This window comes from Salvelinus fontinalis, unplaced genomic scaffold (genome assembly GCF_029448725.1).
Source record: "Salvelinus fontinalis isolate EN_2023a unplaced genomic scaffold, ASM2944872v1 scaffold_0794, whole genome shotgun sequence".
Lineage (NCBI taxonomy): Eukaryota > Metazoa > Chordata > Actinopteri > Salmoniformes > Salmonidae > Salvelinus > Salvelinus fontinalis.
Window position 1 is genome coordinate 51,607 of NW_026601003.1, and position 21,253 is coordinate 72,859.

The 21,253-nt window shown below is 46.2% G+C and overlaps 1 protein-coding gene across 1 annotated transcript in view; it reads right to left on the reverse strand.

Moving 5' to 3' along the window:
• Positions 1 to 2,270: 2,270 nt before the first annotated feature.
• Positions 2,271 to 21,253, reverse strand: part of LOC129847355 (kinesin heavy chain-like) — a 29,989-nt gene continuing 11,006 nt past the window's right edge. Inside the window, exons 6-25 of the mRNA XM_055915122.1 lie at positions 20,985 to 21,040; positions 20,497 to 20,584; positions 19,907 to 20,031; positions 19,382 to 19,486; positions 16,852 to 17,000; positions 14,700 to 14,848; positions 13,920 to 14,101; positions 13,595 to 13,663; positions 13,168 to 13,254; positions 12,624 to 12,743; positions 12,221 to 12,367; positions 11,754 to 11,951; positions 11,427 to 11,544; positions 11,265 to 11,341; positions 11,010 to 11,119; positions 9,591 to 9,753; positions 9,298 to 9,369; positions 7,753 to 7,857; positions 4,945 to 5,161; positions 2,271 to 4,843 (exon numbers count right to left, since the gene is read on the reverse strand). Coding sequence (XP_055771097.1) covers positions 4,746 to 4,843; positions 4,945 to 5,161; positions 7,753 to 7,857; positions 9,298 to 9,369; positions 9,591 to 9,753; positions 11,010 to 11,119; positions 11,265 to 11,341; positions 11,427 to 11,544; positions 11,754 to 11,951; positions 12,221 to 12,367; positions 12,624 to 12,743; positions 13,168 to 13,254; positions 13,595 to 13,663; positions 13,920 to 14,101; positions 14,700 to 14,848; positions 16,852 to 17,000; positions 19,382 to 19,486; positions 19,907 to 20,031; positions 20,497 to 20,584; positions 20,985 to 21,040 — 2,435 coding nt within the window. The 3' untranslated portion in view covers positions 2,271 to 4,745. The remainder of the gene's footprint in view (positions 4,844 to 4,944; positions 5,162 to 7,752; positions 7,858 to 9,297; positions 9,370 to 9,590; positions 9,754 to 11,009; positions 11,120 to 11,264; positions 11,342 to 11,426; positions 11,545 to 11,753; positions 11,952 to 12,220; positions 12,368 to 12,623; positions 12,744 to 13,167; positions 13,255 to 13,594; positions 13,664 to 13,919; positions 14,102 to 14,699; positions 14,849 to 16,851; positions 17,001 to 19,381; positions 19,487 to 19,906; positions 20,032 to 20,496; positions 20,585 to 20,984; positions 21,041 to 21,253) is intronic.

Below are 21,253 nucleotides of genomic sequence, written 5' to 3' on the forward strand. Positions count from 1 at the left end.
GTTAGTCTGTTATGAACAGATCAGTCAGTTAGTCTGTTATTAACAGATCAGTCAGTTAGTAGTCTGTTATGAACAGATCAGTCAGTTAGTCTGTTATGAACAGATCAGTCAGTTAGTAGTCTGTTATGAACAGATCAGCCAGTTAGTCTGTTATGAACAGATCAGTCAGTTAGTAGTCTGTTATGAACAGATCAGTCAGTTAGTAGTCTGTTATGAACAGATCAGTCAGTTAGTCTGTTATGAACAGATCAGTCAGTTAGTAGTCTGTTATTAACAGATCAGTCAGTTAGTCTGTTATTAACAGATCAGCCAGTTAGTCTGTTATTAACAGATCAGTCAGTTAGTCTGTTATTAACAGATCAGTCAGTTAGTAGTCTGTTATGAACAGATCAGTCAGTTAGTCTGTTATGAACAGATCAGTCAGTTAGTAGTCTGTTATGAACAGATCAGTCAGTTAGTCTGTTATTAACAGATCAGCCAGTTAGTCTGTTATTAACAGATCAGTCAGTTAGTCTGTTATTAACAGATCAGTCAGTTAGTAGTCTGTTATGAACAGATCAGTCAGTTAGTAGTCTGTTATGAACAGATCAGTCAGTTAGTCTGTTATTAACAGATCAGCCAGTTAGTCTGTTATGAACAGATCAGTCAGTTAGTAGTCTGTTATTAACAGATCAGTCAGTTAGTAGTCTGTTATGAACAGATCAGTCAGTTAGTCTGTTATGAACAGATCAGTCAGTTAGTAGTCTGTTATTAACAGATCAGTCAGTTAGTCTGTTATTAACAGATCAGTCAGTTAGTCTGTTATTAACAGATCAGCCAGTTAGTCTGTTATTAACAGATCAGTCAGTTAGTAGTCTTATGAACAGATCAGTCAGTTAGTAGTCTTATTAACAGATCAGTCAGTTAGTAGTCTTATGAACAGATCAGTCATTCATACTCATCGCACAACACATTGGTCTATTCACACCACTGACTGTCTGTAGACCTGAACATGAACATGGGAGAGGGATTTAAATCCAGAGCTATTAGTAAATGATTCATTAAAATACAAGTAACCTGTGCAGGTGTGTCGGAGTTAGATGTTCTCTACGGACCAATGAGCGGTACAGTACAGAGCAGAGCCTGGATTCCATATGGCTACAACAGAATACAGTATTTTATTCAGTTCTGGATTTCATATGGCTACAGCAGAATACAGTGTTTTATTCAGTTCTGGATTTCATATGGCTACAACAGAATACAGTGTTTTAATCAGTTCTGGATTTCATATGGCTACAGCAGAATACAGTGTTTTAATCAGTTCTGGATTTCATATGGCTACAACAGAATGCAGTGTTTTAATCAGTTCTGGATTTCATATGGCTACAACAGAATACAGTGTTTTAATCAGTTCTGGATTTCATATGGCTACAGCAGAATACAGTGTTTTAATCAGTTCTGGATTTCATATGGCTACAACAGAATGCAGTGTTTTAATCAGTTCTGGATTTCATATGGCTACAACAGAATGCAGTGTTTTAATCAGTTCTGGATTTCATATGGCTACAACAGAATACAGTATTTTATTCAGTTCTGGATTTCATATGGCTACAGCAGAATACAGTGTTTTATTCAGTTCTGGATTTCACATGGCTACAACAGAATACAGTGTTTTATTCAGTTCTGGATTTCATATGGCTACAACAGAATACAGTATTTTATTCAGTTCTGGATTCCATATGGCTACAACAGAATACAGTGTTTTAATCAGTTCTGGATTTCATATGGCTACAACAGAATGCAGTGTTTTAATCAGTTCTGGATTTCATATGGCTACAACAGAATGCAGTGTTTTAATCAGTTCTGGATTTCATATGGCTACAGCAGAATACAGTGTTTTATTCAGTTCTGGATTTCATATGGCTACAACAGAATACAGTGTTTTATTCAGTTCTGGATTTCATATGGCTACAGCAGCATACAGTGTTTTATTCAGTTCTGGATTTCATCACTGTTGAACTTTCAGAGCATGCCATTTTTTACCTCCTCCAATGCTGAGTTGACAGAATTTTTGTGGTGAACTGCTTGTGTGGACGTGCTGTTTGTGGGAAACAACGAAGAAACTGAGGAAAATGTGACAGTTATCAACCCTCTATTGACTAAATAAGACCTGCTATGTTAGATAGCAGATGTTCCACTCCTGGACACAGCTTGACATCATTCAGTCATGTTTAATCAACCAACTAAGAGGCTTGTGTAAACTTGAGTAAAGTCTCAATAAAAACAAACAGTTTATGTTAAATATCTTTATTTATTCGCTCCGATTTAAACATTTAAAATGAATTATACACCATGCAGTTATTATTGCCATTAATCAATCATATTCCTGCTTTTATTTGGAGCCATCCATATGTTCAAAGGCAGAGTTCAAAGCAACATCTCAAAGCTAATTTGCCTTGTGGTGCTGTTCCTTCATTGAGGGAACGTCTTACAATATCCCATAGCCATACTACGGTAAGCAGCTATAGGCATGGCGGTGAAAGCTGCAAAAATGTAATCATTTACAAATGGAACACACATCTAGAACCTTATGTACATATACCCAAATCATGCTCTGAGATGATCAGATTAAAAGCATAACAGAATTATCAACACATACTTGGGGAATGGACCTCCATTCAGATTAAACATAATTCACTTCCTGATGAGATTTATTTACATGACCATACTTAAAATTAGTTTATATTAGGCAAGTCAGTCACAAAGACATGTTAATTTACAATGACGGTTTGGCAAGTGGTGAGAGGCAAGTACGGTGATAAATAACTAAAACAATTGGAGCCACAGTGTAAGTAGAAAGCTTACATTAAAACATACATTTTTACCATCTTCTCTTTCTGTGTTTTGGATATAGAGTGTATTGCACTGTTCCCCAGGATCACTGCATGAACATCTCTGATTGGCTGATCAGCATCACTGCATTAGCCTAGTATGGATACAGTGCAGTGCACTAAGCTGTCAAACACTGCCCTCTAATGGTGGATATTGAAATCTACCTCACAATTTGAGACTTGGTAAAATTGGCTGACAGCCGTGGTATATCAGACCGTATACCACGGTTATGACAAGACATTTATTTTTACTGCTCTAATTATGTTGGTAACCAGTTTATAATAGCAATAAGGCACCTCGGTGGTTTGTGGTATATGGCCAATATACTACGGCTAAGGGCTGTATCCAGTCACCCTGCACTACGTCGTGCTTTAGAACAGCCCTTAGCCGTGGTAGATTGGCCATATACCACACCCCCTCTGGCCTTATTGATTAAATAGAGCACAGCTTGTTTTGTAAGTGAATTAAAACATTACATTCAGACTTAGCTTCTTTTAAGATTAAAGTGTCTCTAAAAGCATTGGTAAACCATTAACCAATATGCTTACCAATACAATAGAGCAAAAACAATGTGCTGATCACAACTGAAGTAAATGAATATGGTGCAAAACACAGTGCAGGTGGACGATCATTCCAGTCTGACCTTTGAACTTCTTTAGGTGAACTATCATACATTCCTAATGCAGTCGGCAAAGCAAAGGATTCTTCAACAAGTCAAGATCCTGTTTACATTACTGTGACTGTCATATACTATACAATGTGGTTCTTAGTGACGGCATAACACCCTCTGTAATATACATGTCACCTTCTATCAGCACACATCTTCCCATCCAAGACAACACTACAATGAAATATATATGTACATGTACAATGGAAAAGAGAGACATACAGTATGTGAAAACTATGAAAGATGCCACAGAGTAGAGTGGAAGGGGGCAGAGTGGACTTCCTCCTAGACCCAGAGGAAGGACAAGAGGATGAGGACGGAAGGGTCTTACTCCTAGACCCAGGAAAGGACAAGAGGATGAGGACAGAGGGGTCTTACTCCTAGACCCAGAGGAAGGACAGGAGGATGAGGACAGAGGGGTCTTACTCCTAGACCCAGAGGAAGGAAAGGAGGATGAGGGCAGAGGGGTCTTACTCCTAGACCCAGGGAAGGACAGGAGGATGAGGGCAGGGGGGTCTTACTCCTAGACCCAGAGGAAGGAAAGGAGGATGAGGACAGAGGGGTCTTACTCCTAGACCCAGAGGAAGGACAGGAGGATGAGGACAGGGGGGTCTTACTCCTAGACCCAGAGGAAGGAAAGGAGGATGAGGGCAGAGGGGTCTTACTCCTAGACCCAGGGAAGGACAGGAGGATGAGGGCAGAGTGGTCTTACTTCTAGACCCAGGGAAGGACAGGAGGATGAGGGCAGGGGGGTCTTACTCCTAGACCCAGAGGAAGGAAAGGAGGATGAGGACAGAGGGGTCTTACTCCTAGACCCAGAGGGAGGACAGGAGGATGAGGGCAGAGGGGTCTTACTCCTAGACCCAGAGGAAGGACAGGAGGATGAGGGCAGAGTGGTCTTACTCCTAGACCCAGAGGAAGGACCGGAGGATGAGGACAGAGGGGTCTTACTCTTAGACCCAGAGGAAGGACAGGAGGATGAGGACAGTGGGGTCTTACTCCTAGACCCAGGGAAGGACAGGAGGATGAGGACAGAGGGGTCTTACTCTTAGACCCAGAGGAAGGACAGGAGGATGAGGACAGAGGGGTCTTACTCCTAGACCCAGAGGAAGGACAGGAGGATGAGGACAGTGGGGTCTTACTGGGAATGGGACAGTCTGTACCTACCACACATGCACTTGTGACTCAGGGTCTACATTCTACATGGTTACTTGGTGCTGTGGTTGTAGCTGTGGCTGTAGAGGCCTCCTCCTCTGACGACTGTAGGGGAAGACATGGGGTGTTGGCCTGGCCGGATAGGCTTAGCTGGAAGACAGAACATAGTGATCAATACAAACACACACTCCACCAACCCACCCTCTCCTCCCTCCCTTCCTCCCTTCCTCCCTCCCTTTCTCCATCCTTACCGATCTGAGCGGAGTTTCCTCTCCTGGCCATGTTCTTGGCCCTGACAACCTCCTTGATGCGGTCCACCTCTAGCTGGTAGCGTTTCCTGTCCCTCATAGCGTTCTCCTTGGCCTCCTTCAGGGCATTCTCCAGGGCCTTGACCCGCTCGGCCGTGGCCCGAAGACGCTTCTCCAGCTTGGGAAGCTCGCAGCGCAGGTCCGCATTGTCACGCACCAACTGGGAGGGAGGGAGGGAGGGAGAGGGGAGAGACAGGGAGGGGGGGAGGGAAAGGGGGGAGACAGGCAGGGAGGGAGGGAGGGAGGGAAAGGGGGGAGACAGGCAGGGAGGGAAACAGAGATATGAGGGCCAGCTTACGAAGCTTGCAGCACAGGTCCGCGTTATCATGCACCAACTGGATGGACACCCAGGTAAATGTCTCCCAGTAGTGCTATCTGCAGGGTTAGCTCCAGGTTAACTGGATGGACACCCAGGTAAATGTCTCCCAGTAGTGCTATCTGCAGGGTTAGCTCCAGGTTAACTGGATGGACACCCAGGTAAATGTCTCCCAGTAGTGCTATCTGCAGGGTTAGCTCCAGGTTAACTGGATGGACACCCAGGTAAATGTCTCCCAGTAGTGCTATCTGCAGGGTTAGCTCCAGGTTAACTGGATGGACACCCAGGTAAATGTCTCCCAGTAGTGCTATCTGCAGGGTTAGCTCCAGGTTAACTGGATGGACACCCAGGTAAATGTCTCCCAGTAGTGCTATCTGCAGGGTTAGCTCCAGGTTAACTGGATGGACACCCAGGTAAATGTCTCCCAGTAGTGCTATCTGCAGGGTTAGCTCCAGGTTAACTGCCAGAAGGGGGCAGGAATGTTAATAAATCAATCAAATGTATTTATCATTTTGAACAAATCAAACAATCAGACGATACACTTTCTCTACCTGCAAAGATGTCCCAGTACAGTACCTGCTTAATAATGTCCCAGTGCAGTACCTGCTTAATAATGTCCCAGTACAGTACCTGCTTAATAATGTCCCAGTACAGTACCTGCTTAATAATGTCCCAGTACAGTACCTGCTTAATAATATCCCAGTACAGTACCTGCTTAATAATGTCCCAGTACAGTACCTGCTTAATAATATCCCAGTACAGTACCTGCTTAATTATGTCCCAGTACAGTACCTGCTTAATAATGTCCCAGTACAGTACCTGCTTAATAATATCCCAGTGCAGTACCTTTAATAATGTCCCAGTACAGTACCTGCTTAATAATGTCCCAGTACAGTACCTGCTTAATTATGTCCCAGTGCAGTACCTGCTTAATAATGTCCCAATACAGTACCTGCTTAATAATGTCCCAGTGCAGTACCTGCTTAATAATGTCCCAGTACAGTACCTGCTTAATAATGTCCCAGTACAGTACCTGCTTAATAATGTCCCAGTACAGTACCTGCTTAATAATGTCCCAGTACAGTACCTGCTTAATAATGTCCCAGTACAGTACCTGCTTAATTATATCCCAGTACAGTACCTGCTTAATTATGTCCCAGTACAGTACCTGCTTAATAATATCCCAGTGCAGTACCTTTAATAATGTCCCAGTACAGTACCTGCTTAATAATGTCCCAGTACAGTACCTGCTTAATAATGTCCCAGTACAGTACCTGCTTAATAATGTCCCAGTACAGTACCTGCTTAATAATGTCCCAGTACAGTACCTGCTTAATAATGTCCCAGTACAGTACCTGCTTAATAATGTCCCAGTACAGTACCTGCTTAATAATGTCCCAGTACAGTACCTGCTTAATAATGTCCCAGTACAGTACCTGCTTAATTATATCCCAGTACAGTACCTGCTTAATTATATCCCAGTACAGTACCTGCTTAATAATGTCCCAGTACAGTACCTGCTTAATAATGTCCCAGTACAGTACCTGCTTAATTATATCCCAGTACAGTACCTGCTTAATAATATCCCAGTGCAGTACCTGCTTAATAATGCCCCAGTGCAGTACCTGCTTAATAATGTCCCAGTACAGTACCTGCTTAATAATGTCCCAGTACAGTACCTGCTTAATTATGTCCCAGTACAGTACCTGCTTAATAATGTCCCAGTGCAGTACCTGCTTAATAATGTCCCAGTGCAGTACCTGCTTAATAATGTCCCAGTGCAGTACCTGCTTAATAATGTCCCAGTGCAGTACCTGCTTAATAATGTCCCAGTGCAGTACCTGCTTAATAATGTCCCAGTGCAGTACCTGCTTAATTATGTCCCAGTACAGTACCTGCTTAATAATGTCCCAGTACAGTACCTGCTTAATAATGTCCCAGTACAGTACCTGCTTAATAATATCCCAGTGCAGTACCTGCTTAATAATGTCCCAGTACAGTACCTGCTTAATAATGTCCCAGTGCAGTACCTGCTTAATAATGTCCCAGTACAGTACCTGCTTAATAATGTCCCAGTGCAGTACCTGCTTAATAATGTCCCAGTACAGTACCTGCTTAATAATGTCCCAGTACAGTACCTGCTTAATAATGTCCCAGTACAGTACCTGCTTAATAATGTCCCAGTACAGTACCTGCTTAATAATGTCCCAGTACAGTACCTGCTTAATAATGTCCCAGTGCAGTACCTGCTTAATAATGTCCCAGTACAGTACCTGCTTAATAATGTCCCAGTGCAGTACCTGCTTAATAATGTCCCAGTACAGTACCTGCTTAATAATGTCCCAGTGCAGTACCTGCTTAATAATGTCCCAGTACAGTACCTGCTTAATAATGTCCCAGTGCAGTACCTGCTTAATAATGTCCCAGTGCAGTACCTGCTTGTGGACTTTAGTGAGTTGCTCCAGGTTGTTCTCCAGGAAGGAGATCTTCTGTTTCTGGGCGGCGCTGCCCACTCCATCCTCACAGTCCAGCTCTGCACTCTGGACACAACAGGAGAGAAGACAGACAGTCAATACAGACTACTGCCCACTCTGCACTCAACAGCAGAGGAGAGAAACATCAGTCAGTATATCAACACAGAGCGCAGACTACACACTACAGAGTGCAGACTATAGACTACAGACTACAGAGCGCAGACTACAGAGCGCAGACTACAGAGTGCAGACTACAGAGTGCAGACTACAGAGTGCAGACTACAGAGTGCAGACTACAGAGTGCAGACTACAGACTACAGAGTGCAGACTACCGAGCGCAGACTACAGAGTGCAGACTATAGACTACAGAGTGCAGACTACAGAGCGGAGACTACAGAGTGCAGACTACAGACTACAGAGTGCAGACTATAGACTACAGAGTGCAGGCTATAGACTACAGAGTGCAGACTACAGAGCGGAGACTACAGAGTGCAGACTATAGACTACAGAGTGCAGACTACAGAGCGGAGACTACAGAGTGCAGACTACACACTACAGAGCGCAGACTATAGACTACAGAGTGCAGACTACACACTACAGAGCGCAGACTACACACTACAGAGCACAGACTACAGACTACAGAGCGCAGACTACACACTACAGAGCGCAGACTACACACTACAGAGCACAGACTACAGACTACAGAGCGCAGACTACACACTACAGAGTGCAGACTACAGACAACAGACTACAGACTACAGAGTGCAGACTATAGACTACAGACTAGAGAGTGCAGACTACACACTACAGACTACAGACTACAGAGCGCAGACTACAGACTACAGACAACAGACTACAGACTACAGGCCCTCACTGAAAGACAACAGACTACAGACTACAGAGCGCAGACAACAGACAACAGACTACAGACTACAGACTACAGAGCGTAGACAACAGACTACAGACAACAGACTACAGACTACAGAGCGCAGACAACAGACAACAGACTACAGACTACAGACTACAGAGCGTAGACAACAGACTACAGACTACAGACAACAGACTACAGACTACAGAGTGCAGACAACAGACTACAGACTACAGAGTGCAGACTACAGACTACAGACTACATGTCCTCACTGAAAGACAACAGACTACAGACTACAGACTACAGAGTGCAGACTACCGATAACAGGTCCTCACTGAAAGACAACAGACAACAGACTACAGACTACAGACTACAGGTCCTCACTGAAAGACAACAGACTTCAGACTACAGACTACAGACTACAGGTCCTCACTGAAAGACAACAGACAACAGACTACAGACTACAGACAACAGACTTCAGACTACAGACTACAGGTCCTCACTGAAAGACAACAGACTACAGACTACAGACTACAGACTACAGACTACAGACTACAGACGAGTATCTCTGACATTCTGCAGACAGTTTGGTGCATTCTGATACACAGCCTCTCTTACATGGGAGAATACCTCCTTACCTTCTTGACGCGTGTTGTGAGGTCTTGAACAAAGATCCTGCGTAGGTTATGAAGAGTCTGCAGCTCTTTGGCCTTTAAAGACAAAACAGAGAGAAGACACACTTGTGCTCAGTGTGAAACGTTGAAATGGACATCTATGATGTATTGGTTTATCTGCAAGAATAGTGAAGAACTATACTCATTCATTCAGTCAGTCAGTCAGTCAGTCATTCATTCATTCATTCATTCATTCATTCATTCATTCATTCATTCATTCAGTCAGTCAGTCAGTCAGTCATAGAGCCTTGACGTACCACAGTCTCCTCCAATCCCTTCAGGTCCTGTCTGGCCTGCTCCCTCTGCTCGTTGAAGATGACCAGCTTCTGGAGCTTCATGTCCTTCTCCTGTTCCTCCACCTTCAGCTTCTCATGGTCAGACATCAGCCTCCTCTGCTCCAGCATCAGGCCCTGGTTCAGACTGGGAGAGACACGGAGGAGGAGAGGGGGGGGTAGAGGAGAGGTAGAGGAGAGGTAGAGGAGAGGTAGAGGAGAGGAGAGGTAGAGGAGAGGATAGGTAGAGGAGAGGAGAGGTAGAGGAGAGGTAGGGGAGAGGTAGAGGAGAGGTAGAGGAGAGGAGAGGTAGAGGAGAGGTAGAGGAGAGGTAGAGGATAGGTAGAGGAGAGGTAGAGGAGAGGAGAGGTAGAGGAGAGGTAGAGGAGAGGTAGAGGAGAGGTGAGGTGAGGTGAGGTAGAGGAGAGGTAGAGGAGAGGTAGAGGAGAGGTAGAGGAGAGGTAGAGGAGAGGTGAGGTGAGGTGAGGTAGAGGAGAGGTAGAGGAGAGGTAGGGGAGAGGTAGAGGAGAGGTAGGGGAGAGGTGAGGTGAGGTAGAGGAGAGGTAGAGGAGACGTAGGGGAGAGGTAGAGGAGAGGTAGGGGAGAGGTAGAGGAGAGGTAGGGGAGAGGTAGAGGAGAGGTAGAGGAGAGGTAGGGGAGAGGTAGAGGAGAGGAAAGGTAGAGGAGAGGTAGAGGAAAGGTAGGGGAGAGGTAGAGGAGAGGTGAGGTAGAGGAGAGGTAGAGGAGAGGTAGGGGAGAGGTAGAGGAAAGGTAGGGGAGAGGTAGAGGAGAGGTAGAGGAGAGGTAGAGGAGAGGAGAGGTAGAGGAGAGGTAGGGGAGAGGTAGGGGAGAGGTAGAGGAGAGGTGGGGGAGAGGTAGAGGAGAAGTAGAGGAGAGGTAGGGGAGAGGTAGAGGAGAGGTAGGGGAGAGGTAGGGGAGAGGTAGGGGAGAGGTAGAGGAGAGGTAGAGGAGAGGTAGGGGAGAGGTAGGGGAGAGGTAGAGGAGAGGTAGGGGAGAGGTAGAGGAGAGGTAGGGGAGAGGTAGAGGAGAGGTAGGGGAGAGGTAGAGGAGAGGTAGAGGAGAGGTAGGGGAGAGGTAGGGAAGTGGGTGAAAAGGAGGAGAGAAAAGACTAAGTTATAGAGGCCTATTTAGATGCTTCAGATGTATGGACTTTTATACCACCTTTCATTTAGTACTGCATTATGACAGCATGTAAAGGATTTGTGAAGCCTTTATGAATGCCCTATGAAGCCTTTATGAAAGCCTATGAAGCCTTTATGAAAGCCCTATGAAGCCTTTATGAAAGCCCTATGAAGCCTTTATGAAAGCCCTATGAAGCCTTTATGAGTTGCAGTTAGAAAAGTGTTGTCAATCAGTCGCCGGACGGTATATATAGCTGCTCACTCTGTGAGTTCATCCAGCGTCCTCTGTTTGTCATCGATCTCGTCCCTGAGTCGGGCCAGCTGCTTCTGGTGGGCCTCTCTGTGAGCCTCCATCTGCTGTTCTAGAGTCTTCTACAGGATGAACAGGAGGACGGATCAGAGGACACACACAGAGACACACACACGGGTAAAACTAATCTGTTTCTCCAACAGAATAATCATCCTAAGAGTACTCCCAGATCCACCTTGTGAAAGTCTTAATCCCGGATTTAATCACCTTAATCTCCTCTTCACCCTCCAGTCTACTGATGTGCTCCTTCTCCGTGTCCACCACTGACACCTCGTGCATTTTCTCTGAGGAACAACAACGTGAACAACGATGTGAAGCATGTTATAAAGGAAGCAGTGGTGTCGATAGAGGGGATGTGTAGAGTCTCACCCTGAGCGTGCATCTTGGCCAGCTCCTCAGTCAGAGCGTCCTGACTCTCCTCCAGCTGTCTCTTCTTCTGTTCCATGTTCTGCATGTAGTCTGTCAGGGACTTGATCTTGGCCTGGTGCTGCAGCACAACACACAAACACAGGGTCAGCGCTTCAAAACCTTCCCTGTTGTCACACCTACTGAACACAGCCCTGTTTGGCCGTTTTGTAGGACTTTATTAAAGAGTGAAAAGATATCCAGAGACTCAACGTAGGACAATGAAAGTGCATTTCTGCATCGGCCTTTAGAACGCTTCACAATTATAGGGAAACCTGGCCCCTCTGTTACCTGGGAGATGAGCAGCTGACAGGAAGCCAGCTCCTTCTCGTTGGCGGCCATCTTGCATGAGGTGTCACTCTGGGAGCTTTCCAGCTGCTTGGAGCGGTTCACCAGAGACTTGACCTCTGACCTCATCTTACTGATGAAGAGACGGGTCATGGTGAACTCTTCCTCAATCACTCCACCGTTACCGTTCCCTTCAGCCATCTAGACAGGAAACAGAAGACTGTACATAAAGCCTGGAGGATGAACAGTATGATTAGAACAGTCCAGGAGGAAGATATACTGTTAGGAAACTAAAGAGCATCAACTCTGACTCATGTTGTGGAGAGGTTTGCTAGCTACACAGGTCAACGATGTTACAACCCGTTAAGTTAACAGGACTGTTGTGAATGGGTTTGTTAGTATTTGGTTCGGTGTGCGTGTGTTCCTACTTTATGTGTGTCAATGTATATCTGCTGTGTAGGTCCCCTCACCACCTTGATGTCGCTGGTGCCCATGGTGGCTCCTATCTCACTGAGGTCTCTGAGCAGCAGGTAGAGGATCTCTGCAGCTCTCTTCTTCTGGTGTCCACTGAGCTCCTGGAGTGTGGTCAGCTCCCTCTGAACTGACAACAGGACCATCTGGGGAACACACATCAGTCACATGCCAGTTGTCCTTCACCGCATCATTAAGGACCCTCTATACGGTTCTAGTACCTCATCTATCCACAGGGGAAACTTGGGAAGATTCATTAGAACATAGGTATATGGATCACTCACACATCAGGGGATACCTCGGCAGAATAAAATGTCATTAGTGGTGCGGTAAACCCCATAATTAGCTAAGGCTGAACTGCTCTAGGCCCCTCTATCCCACCCATCATGCCCATAGACCCACAGTCCTCTGCTGCAGCTCCTCCTGCAGCTGTTGGTTGGCCTGGCTCCTGTCCTCCACCTCCTGGCTTTTCTGGTCGTAGTTCACAGCCAGCTCCTCCAACGCCTGCAGCACCTCCTTCACCTAGAACCAGAAGAACATAATGATGAACATCTAGTCAAATGGCTACCCAGAATACTCACATTCCCCCCCTCCTCTCTCCACACCACTGCCACTCTCTGTTGTCATCTATGCATAGTCACTTTAATTAACTCTGTACATACTACCTCTACTGACCGGTGCCCCCACACATTGACTCTGTACCGGCACCCCCCTGTATATATTGTTATTTTTTACTGCTCCTCTTTAATTACTTGTTACTTTTATCTCTTATTCTTAGCCGTATTTTTTGAAACTGCACTGTTGGTTAAGGGCTCATAAGTAAGCATTTCACGGTAAGGTCTACTACGCCTGTTGTATTCGGCGCATGTGACTAATACAATTTGATTTGAAGGACTCATTTAGAATTCTAGAATAACATGGATTCATCCAGAATATTGTCCTTCACCTCCTCCTTGGCAGCCTCGTTCTCTGTCTGCAGACGAGACAGATCCTCATGGATCTTCTCATAGTCCCTTCTCGTCGACGCCAGCAGCTGAGGAGAGACCCACACAGGGACACACATACACACACAGGGTCACACATACACACAGGGTCACACATACACACACAGGGTCACACATACACACACAGGGTCACACATACACACACAGACTTTTAAGAAGAACAGTGTCTCCCGGCCACACCATCATGACGAAGAAGCAAAATGCATCAGATGACTCAAAACATCCAATATCTTGACAACTTGACTGCTGACATGCAGAACATTTTGGGACTGTATCAACAGTGGACTAATGAGAAACAAAACCAAAATATAGTTTTTGAGTGACATTCCCCTTTAACACGAGAAAAGAGGGTTGTTCGTGATTGGTCACCTCATCCTGGTCGAACATCTGTTCCTTGAGTTTCTCAGCCAGCTGGCTCTGCTGGTTGATCTCATCATCCTGGGTGACACAAACAAACAAAACAAGTAGCAATTTACATTTCAGTTAGAATAGAATTGGAAACATTGATTTGACTGTAAAAAATCCAACCCCTTCCTGTTCCTGCCCATTCTAGCCAACCGTTTAATGTTGATGCATGTCTGTTATTTAAACTGTATTTTAATGTCTGTTATTCTTTATGTACGTTGAGTTTGTACCCTCCAAAATGAATTGACTCAGTTCTCTAATCTAGTCTGGTTAGATTTCCCTTGTTGACCTTGTCGTCCAGTTGTTTGTACAGATTGCTGATGTCCTCCTCGTACTTGCTCTTCTCCTCGGTGGAGACCAGGACCAGGCCGTTAGCTGGAGCCATGTTATCTATGATGGGAGTGTTGTCACACGGCTCCAGGTGCTTCTGCTCCTTAGCACTCAGCTGCTCCTCCTCAGGGACGTTCTCACCTGAAACAGGGACAAACAGATTCTCTACCCTGAACTGTGCACTCATTCACTCAATATCTACCATGGGAACACTAACTCATGTCCAACTCAGTGTGGCTCTGTCGATTTCATATGAAGGGTTTCAATCATTTCTCTCTTTCTTTGCCCTCCCTCCCCCAATCCCTCCCTCCTCAATCTCTCCCTCCCTACCCCCTCTACCTCTCTCGCCCTCCTCCCTCTCCTACCCCCTCTCCCTCCCTCTCTGTCTCACCCACTCCCTCTCTCTCATTCCCTCTCTCTCCCTCCCCCACTCTCCCCGCCATCTCCTCCTCTGCCCATCTCTCTCTCCCTCCCTCCTCATCTCCCTCCCTCCCCTCTCCCTCCCGCCCTCCCCCCTCCCTCCCCTCTCCCTCCCTCCCTCCCTCCCCATCTCCCTCCCTCACCATCTCCCTCTCTTCCCCCTCCCTCCCCATCTCCCTCCCTCCCTTCCCCCTCCCTACCCATCTCCCTCCCTACCCATCTCCCTCCCTACCCATCTCCCTCCCTCCCTTCCCCCTCCCTCCCATCTCCCTCCCTCCCCATCTCCCTCCCTCCCCATCTCCCTCCCTTCCTCCCTCACCGTTCCTCCAGCGGTTGAGCTCCATCTCCAGTCTGTGGATGACGTTCTTCAGACTCTTGTTCTTGTCTTTCTCCTTGTTGTACTTGTTCTTCCACTCCTCGGCAGTCAGCTCCAGGTTCACAGACACGGTGTTCTTGATGGTCTTGGCTCTGTGTGGAGGGTGGGACAGACACTCAGATTCCTATATCTAATCACACCCTATTCCCTATACAGCAGTGCACTACTTTGACATGGCTAATGGGCTGTAATTCATCCACTAAAGGACATTGTGGCCTCCTTTACTCATCTCCACAGTATCATTTTTTGTCAGAACAGGAACAGATGGATAAACATTGAATCAACACAACTGCAGGAGGTGATCCAATAAGAAGCAGGGAGGCAGATAGCTCCATATTTGAACTGGTCTGAGATCTATTGCAGGAGGTTGTCCCCTGTGAAAGTGACCGGGGGCTAATTAGCCCTGCTGGGTACTGGGTACTGTAGAATGATGTGTAAAGCCCAACTCCTCTCAGCCTCCTCTCACAGACAGCGGTGGTCACATGGGTGCAGACAGTGCAGTGGAGCGCACCACACCATACCGCACCACACCACACCACACCACACCGCACCACACCGCAGCACATCACTCTGTAGCCCCTACTGTTCTACCTCTATCTAGTTCCTCTCCTCAGCCTGGCAGGGTGGCAGAGACAGAATGTTCTGGAAGTCCCCTGTGTCCTCTGGCAGGGCGGCAGAGACAGAATGTTCTGGAAGTCCCCTGTGTCCTCTGGCAGGGCAGCAGAGATAGAATTATCTGGAAGTCCCCTGTGTCCTCTGGCAAGGCAGCAGAGATAGAATGTTCTGGAAGTCCCCTGTGTCCTCTGGCAAGGCAGCAGAGATAGAATGTTCTGGAAGTCCCATGTGTCCTCTGGCAAGGCAGCAGAGATAGAATGTTCTGGAAGTCCCCTGTGTTCTGTGGCAGGGCAGCAGAGATAGAATGTTCTGGAAGTCCCCTGTGTCCTCTGGCAGGGCAGCAGAGATAGAATTATCTGGAAGTCCCCTGTGTCCTCTGGCAAGGCAGCAGAGATAGAATGTTCTGGAAGTCCCCTGTGTCCTCTGGCAAGGCAGCAGAGATAGAATGTTCTGGAAGTCCCATGTGTCCTCTGGCAAGGCAGCAGAGATAGAATGTTCTGGAAGTCCCCTGTGTTCTGTGGCAGGGCAGCAGAGATAGAATGTTCTGGAAGTCCCCTGTGTCCTCTGGCAAGGCAGCAGAGATAGAATGTTCTGGAAGTCCCCTGTGTTCTGTGGCAGGGCAGCAGAGATAGAATGTGCTGGAAGTCCATTGTGTCCTCTAACACACAGAGCAGCCTAGGCTAACTCCCACTGATGCTACTGTTGCTGTCCAGCCAGGAGGCAGGATAAAGCCCTACGCATCAGGATTTAGGGGAGTGGTTGGATGGAACACTTAGCTAAAGGTCAGAGAGATGAACAATGTCTTCATCATCTGGATAAAGATTTAGAGAAGAGGCTTGTTATGCAACCACTCAGTCAGCACTGAATAGGAGGGAAGATACTGGGAATCACCAGCTCTACTCATCATCAATAGTCACTGTCCGTCTCCTGGTGGATAAAGGACGGCCCATCTGCCATGGGAAACCTTTAATTGTTCACATAAAACAGGGGAACTGGGTATGATGCAGTGGATCTCTCAGCTCACCTCGGTCCCAACAGGGTAGACTTATGTTAACAGTCTGTCACTAGACCAGGTCAACTGTAGAGAGGTGCCGACCCACCTCTGTCCCAACAGGGTAGACTTCTGTTAACAGTCTGTCACTAGACCAGGTCAACTGTAGAGAGGTGCCGACCCACCTCTGTCCCAACAGGGTAGACTTATGTTAACAGTCTGTCACTAGACCAGGTCAACTGTAGAGAGGTGCCGACCCACCTCTGTCCCAACAGGGTAGACTTCTGTTAACAGTCTGTCACTAGACCAGGTCAACTGTAGAGAGGTGCCGACCCACCTCGGTCCCAACAGGGTAGACTTCTGTTAACAGTCTGTCACTAGACCAGGTCAACTGTAGAGAAGTGCCGACCCACCTCTGTCCCAACAGGGTAGACTTATGTTAACAGTCTGTCACTAGACCAGGTCAACTGTAGAGAGGTGCTGACCCACCTCTGTCCGAACATGAGGGTAGACTTGGTCTCACACTCGTTGTAGATAGAGGGAGATGCACAGATGATGATGGTGGTCCTACAGTTCCCCCCTAGAGAGTCCTGCAGGATACGGGTCATCTTGCTGTCTCTGTACGGGACGTGGGTTTTCTGAAAACAAACACATAATTTACCCATCAGGGCCTTTCAACAGACAGTCTCATAGATAATCAGTCAGCCTTCAGGGCCTTTCAACAGACAGTCATAGATAACCAGTCAGCCATCAGGGCCTTTCAACAGACAGTCTCGTAGATAACCAGTCAGCCATCAGGGCCTTTAAACAGACAGTCTCGTAGATAATCAGTCAGCCATCAGGGCCTTTAAACAGACAGTCATAGATAACCAGTCAGCCATCAGGGCCTTTCAACAGACAGTCTCATAGATAATCAGTCAGCCTTCAGGGCCTTTCAACAGACAGTCATAGATAACCAGTCAGCCATCAGGGCCTTTCAACAGACAGTCTCGTAGATAACCAGTCAGCCATCAGGGCCTTTAAACAGACAGTCTCGTAGATAACCAGTCAGCCATCAGGGCCTTTAAACAGACAGTCTCGTAGATAACCAGTCAGCCATCAGGGCCTTTCAACAGACAGTCGTAGATAACCAGTCAGCCATCAGGGCCTTTCAACAGACAGTCTCATAGATAACCAGTCAGCCATCAGGGCCTTTCAACAGACACTCGTAGACAACAGTCAGCCATTAGGGCCTTTAAACAGACAGTCTCGTAGATAACCAGTCAGCCATCAGGGCCTTTCAACAGACAGTCGTAGATAACCAGTCAGCCATCAGGGCCTTTCAACAGACAGTCTCATAGATAACCAGTCAGCCATCAGGGCCTTTCAACAGACAGTCTCATAGATAACCAGTCAGCCATCAGGGCCTTTCAACAGACAGTCTCGTAGATAACCAGTCAGCCATCAGGGCCTTTCAACAGATAGTCTCATAGATAACCAGTCAGCCATCAGGGCCTTTCAACAGACAGTCTCATAGATAACCAGTCAGCCATCAGGGCCTTTAAACAGACAGTCTCGTAGATAATCAGTCAGCCATCAGGGCCTTTCAACAGACAGCCTCATAGATAACCAGTCAGCCATCAGGGCCTTTCAACAGACAGCCTCATAGATAACCAGTCAGCCATCAGGACCTTTCAACAGACAGCCTCATAGATAACCAGTCAGCCATCAGGGCCTTTCAACAGACAGTCTCATAGATAACCAGTCAGCCATCAGGGCCTTTAAACAGACAGTCTCATAGATAACCAGTCAGCCATCAGGGCCTTTCAACAGACAGTCTCGTAGATAACCAGTCAGCCATTAGGGCCTTTCAACAGACAGTCTCATAGATAACGAGTCAGCCATCAGGGCCTTTCAACAGACAGTCTCGTAGATAACCAGTCACCCATCAGGGCCTTTCAACAGACAGTCTCATAGATAACCAGTCAGCCATTAGGGCCTTTAAACAGACAGTCTCGTAGATAACCAGTCAGCCATCAGGGCCTTTCAACAGACAGCCTCATAGATAACCAGTCAGCCATCAGGACCTTTCAACAGACAGACTCATAGATAACCAGTCAGCCATCAGGACCTTTCAACAGACAGGCTCATAGATAACCAGTCAGCCATCAGGGCCTTTCAACAGACAGTCTCGTAGATAACCAGTCAGCCATCAGGGCCTTTCAACAGACAGCCTCATAGATAACCAGTCAGCCATCAGGACCTTTCAACAGACAGCCTCATAGATAACCAGTCAGCCATCAGGGCGTTTAAACAGACAGTCTCATAGATAACCAGTCAGCCATCAGGGCCTTTCAACAGATAGTCTCATAGATAACCAGTCAGCCATCAGGGCCTTTCAACAGACAGTCTCATAGATAACCTTTCAGCCATCAGGGCCTTTCAACAGACAGACTCATAGATAACCAGTCAGCCATCAGGGCCTTTCAACAGACAGACTCATAGATAACCAGTCAGCCATCGGGGCCTTTCAACAGACAGTCTCATAGATAACCAGTCAGCCATCAGGGCCTTCAACAGCCAGTCTCATAGATAACCAGTCAGCCATCAGGACCAGATCAGAGTCTCGTAGATAACCAGTCAGCCATCAGGACCAGATCAGAGTCTCGTAGATAACCAGTCAGCCATCAGGACCAGATCACAGTCTCATAGATAACCAGTCAGCCATCAGGGCCTTTCAACAGACAGACTCATAGATAACCAGTCAGCCATCAGGGCCTTTCAACAGACAGTCTCATAGATAACCAGTCAGCCATCAGGGCCTTTCAACAGCCAGTCTCATAGATAACCAGTCAGCCATCAGGACCAGATCAGAGGAAAAACATGACCTCACTGCTGATGCATAACTTTTTTCAGCAAAAGCACATTTTGGTTTATTGTTTTTACACAATTTTAATGTCACATATGCAAAGTATTCAGTAATCCCTGCTGATGTCACTATATGAAAGAGAGAAAGGTGAGATATATAGAGAGAACTCACTGTTCCCTCAGCCAGAGCAGAGATGACATTCCCCAGAGCAGAGAGGGACTTATTGATATTTTTAGCTTCGTCCAACACGGCTCCTTCAGCACCTGTTTTACTGACCTTAAAGAGACAAACAGAGAGAGAAAAGACTGTAAGCAGGGGAGAGGCCACACAATGCAGCAGCATCTTCTATCTGACAGGCCTGGACTTATAACACATTATAAAACAGTTATAACAGTCATAACACAATTAGTTTGTTGGGAGTCTGTCTTCATGAGTCAGCAGGTGGGAGAGGACATATGATGCTTCAGCATCTTACGCCTGAGTGACAAGCTGGGAGTTATAACAGCTTATAACACAATCATAGCACAGTTATAATACAGTTATAACACAGGTATGCATTTCTACAAGTAATGGCGGTTCATTGGCGTCTTCATCAGACAAGCCTAGAGTTATAACACAGTTATGACAAGTTATAAACAGCTTAACACAAGTTCTGGTGGTTTGTTGGAGTCTGTCTTTACCATCCTACTGATTTACCTTCTCACTACCAGCCAGATCTACCAGGTATAACTTCCCTGACAGTTTCTTCTCTGTTTCCACATTCTCTTGTTTGATGTTGATCAGGAAGATGCTGTGGCTTCTGGAACTGTGCTCATTCATGTCTATGAACAGGACAAAATACGTATATATTATAGAAGAAGTATATATTATTGAAGAAGTATATATAATAAAATAGGTATATCTTATAGAAGAAGTATATCTTATTGAAGAAGTATATATTATAGAAGTATATCTTATCAAATAAGTATATGTAATTGAAGTATATATTATAGAAAAAGTATATCTTATAGAAGAAGTATATCTTACAGAAGAAGTATATATTATAGAAGAAGTATATCTTATAGAATAAGTATATCTTACAGAAGAAGTATATATTATTGAAGAAGTATATATTATAGAAGTAATATATCTTATATTGGCAATGATACACCCTTCTAAGGAGTGTTTCCTGGCCTCTGTGCGTCTGCTTGCAGGCCGGGATACTGTTAAACACTCTTAGACAACTGTTGATCTAAGAAGGGCTTCATTAATAAATGTGATTGATTGATAGAAGAGACACAACATACTTGTCACAGCCACGTGCCGGTTGGCCTTTCCCTCATCGATGACATCCATGACTTCCTCTGGACTGGACACAAAGCGCTCTGTACAACCCTGGGACAGGATCACATCACAGCTTTAACAGGTTGGTGCCTTTTATGATTTCCACAACATTTTTTTTATTTGAACAATTAACTAGGCAAGTCAGTTAAGAACATATTATTATTTAAAATGGCAGCCTACCCCGGCCAGACCCTCCCCTAACCCGGACGACGCTGGGCCAATTGAGCGCCGCCCTAGGGGACTCCCGATCACGGCCGGTTGTGATACAGACCGGGATCAAACCCGAGTCTGTAGTGACGCCTCTAGCACTGCGATGCAGTGCCTTAGACCGCTGCGCCACTCGGGAGGCAGCCTTATAATAAGACATTATATAGGCTGATACATGCTTATGACAAGTAATAAAGCATTATACACCTGCAGAATGTGTTACCTAACCATCTGTACTGCTCACCTTGACATAGGGAACTCTGTTCTTGTCCTCATGCACAGCCAGGTTGGTCTTTGACACTGGAAAAGAGGGAAACGAGTCATTAGGAAAGGAAAGGGGGATAGCTAGTCAGTTGTACAGCTGAATGCATTCACCTGAAATGTGTCTGAATTAGAGAGGTGCGGGGGGCTGCCTTAATCGACATCCATGTCAACGCCACCTGCAGAGCAGTTGCTGTCGGGGGTTAACTGCCTTGTTCAAGAGGAGAACGACAGATTTTTCCACCTTGCCGC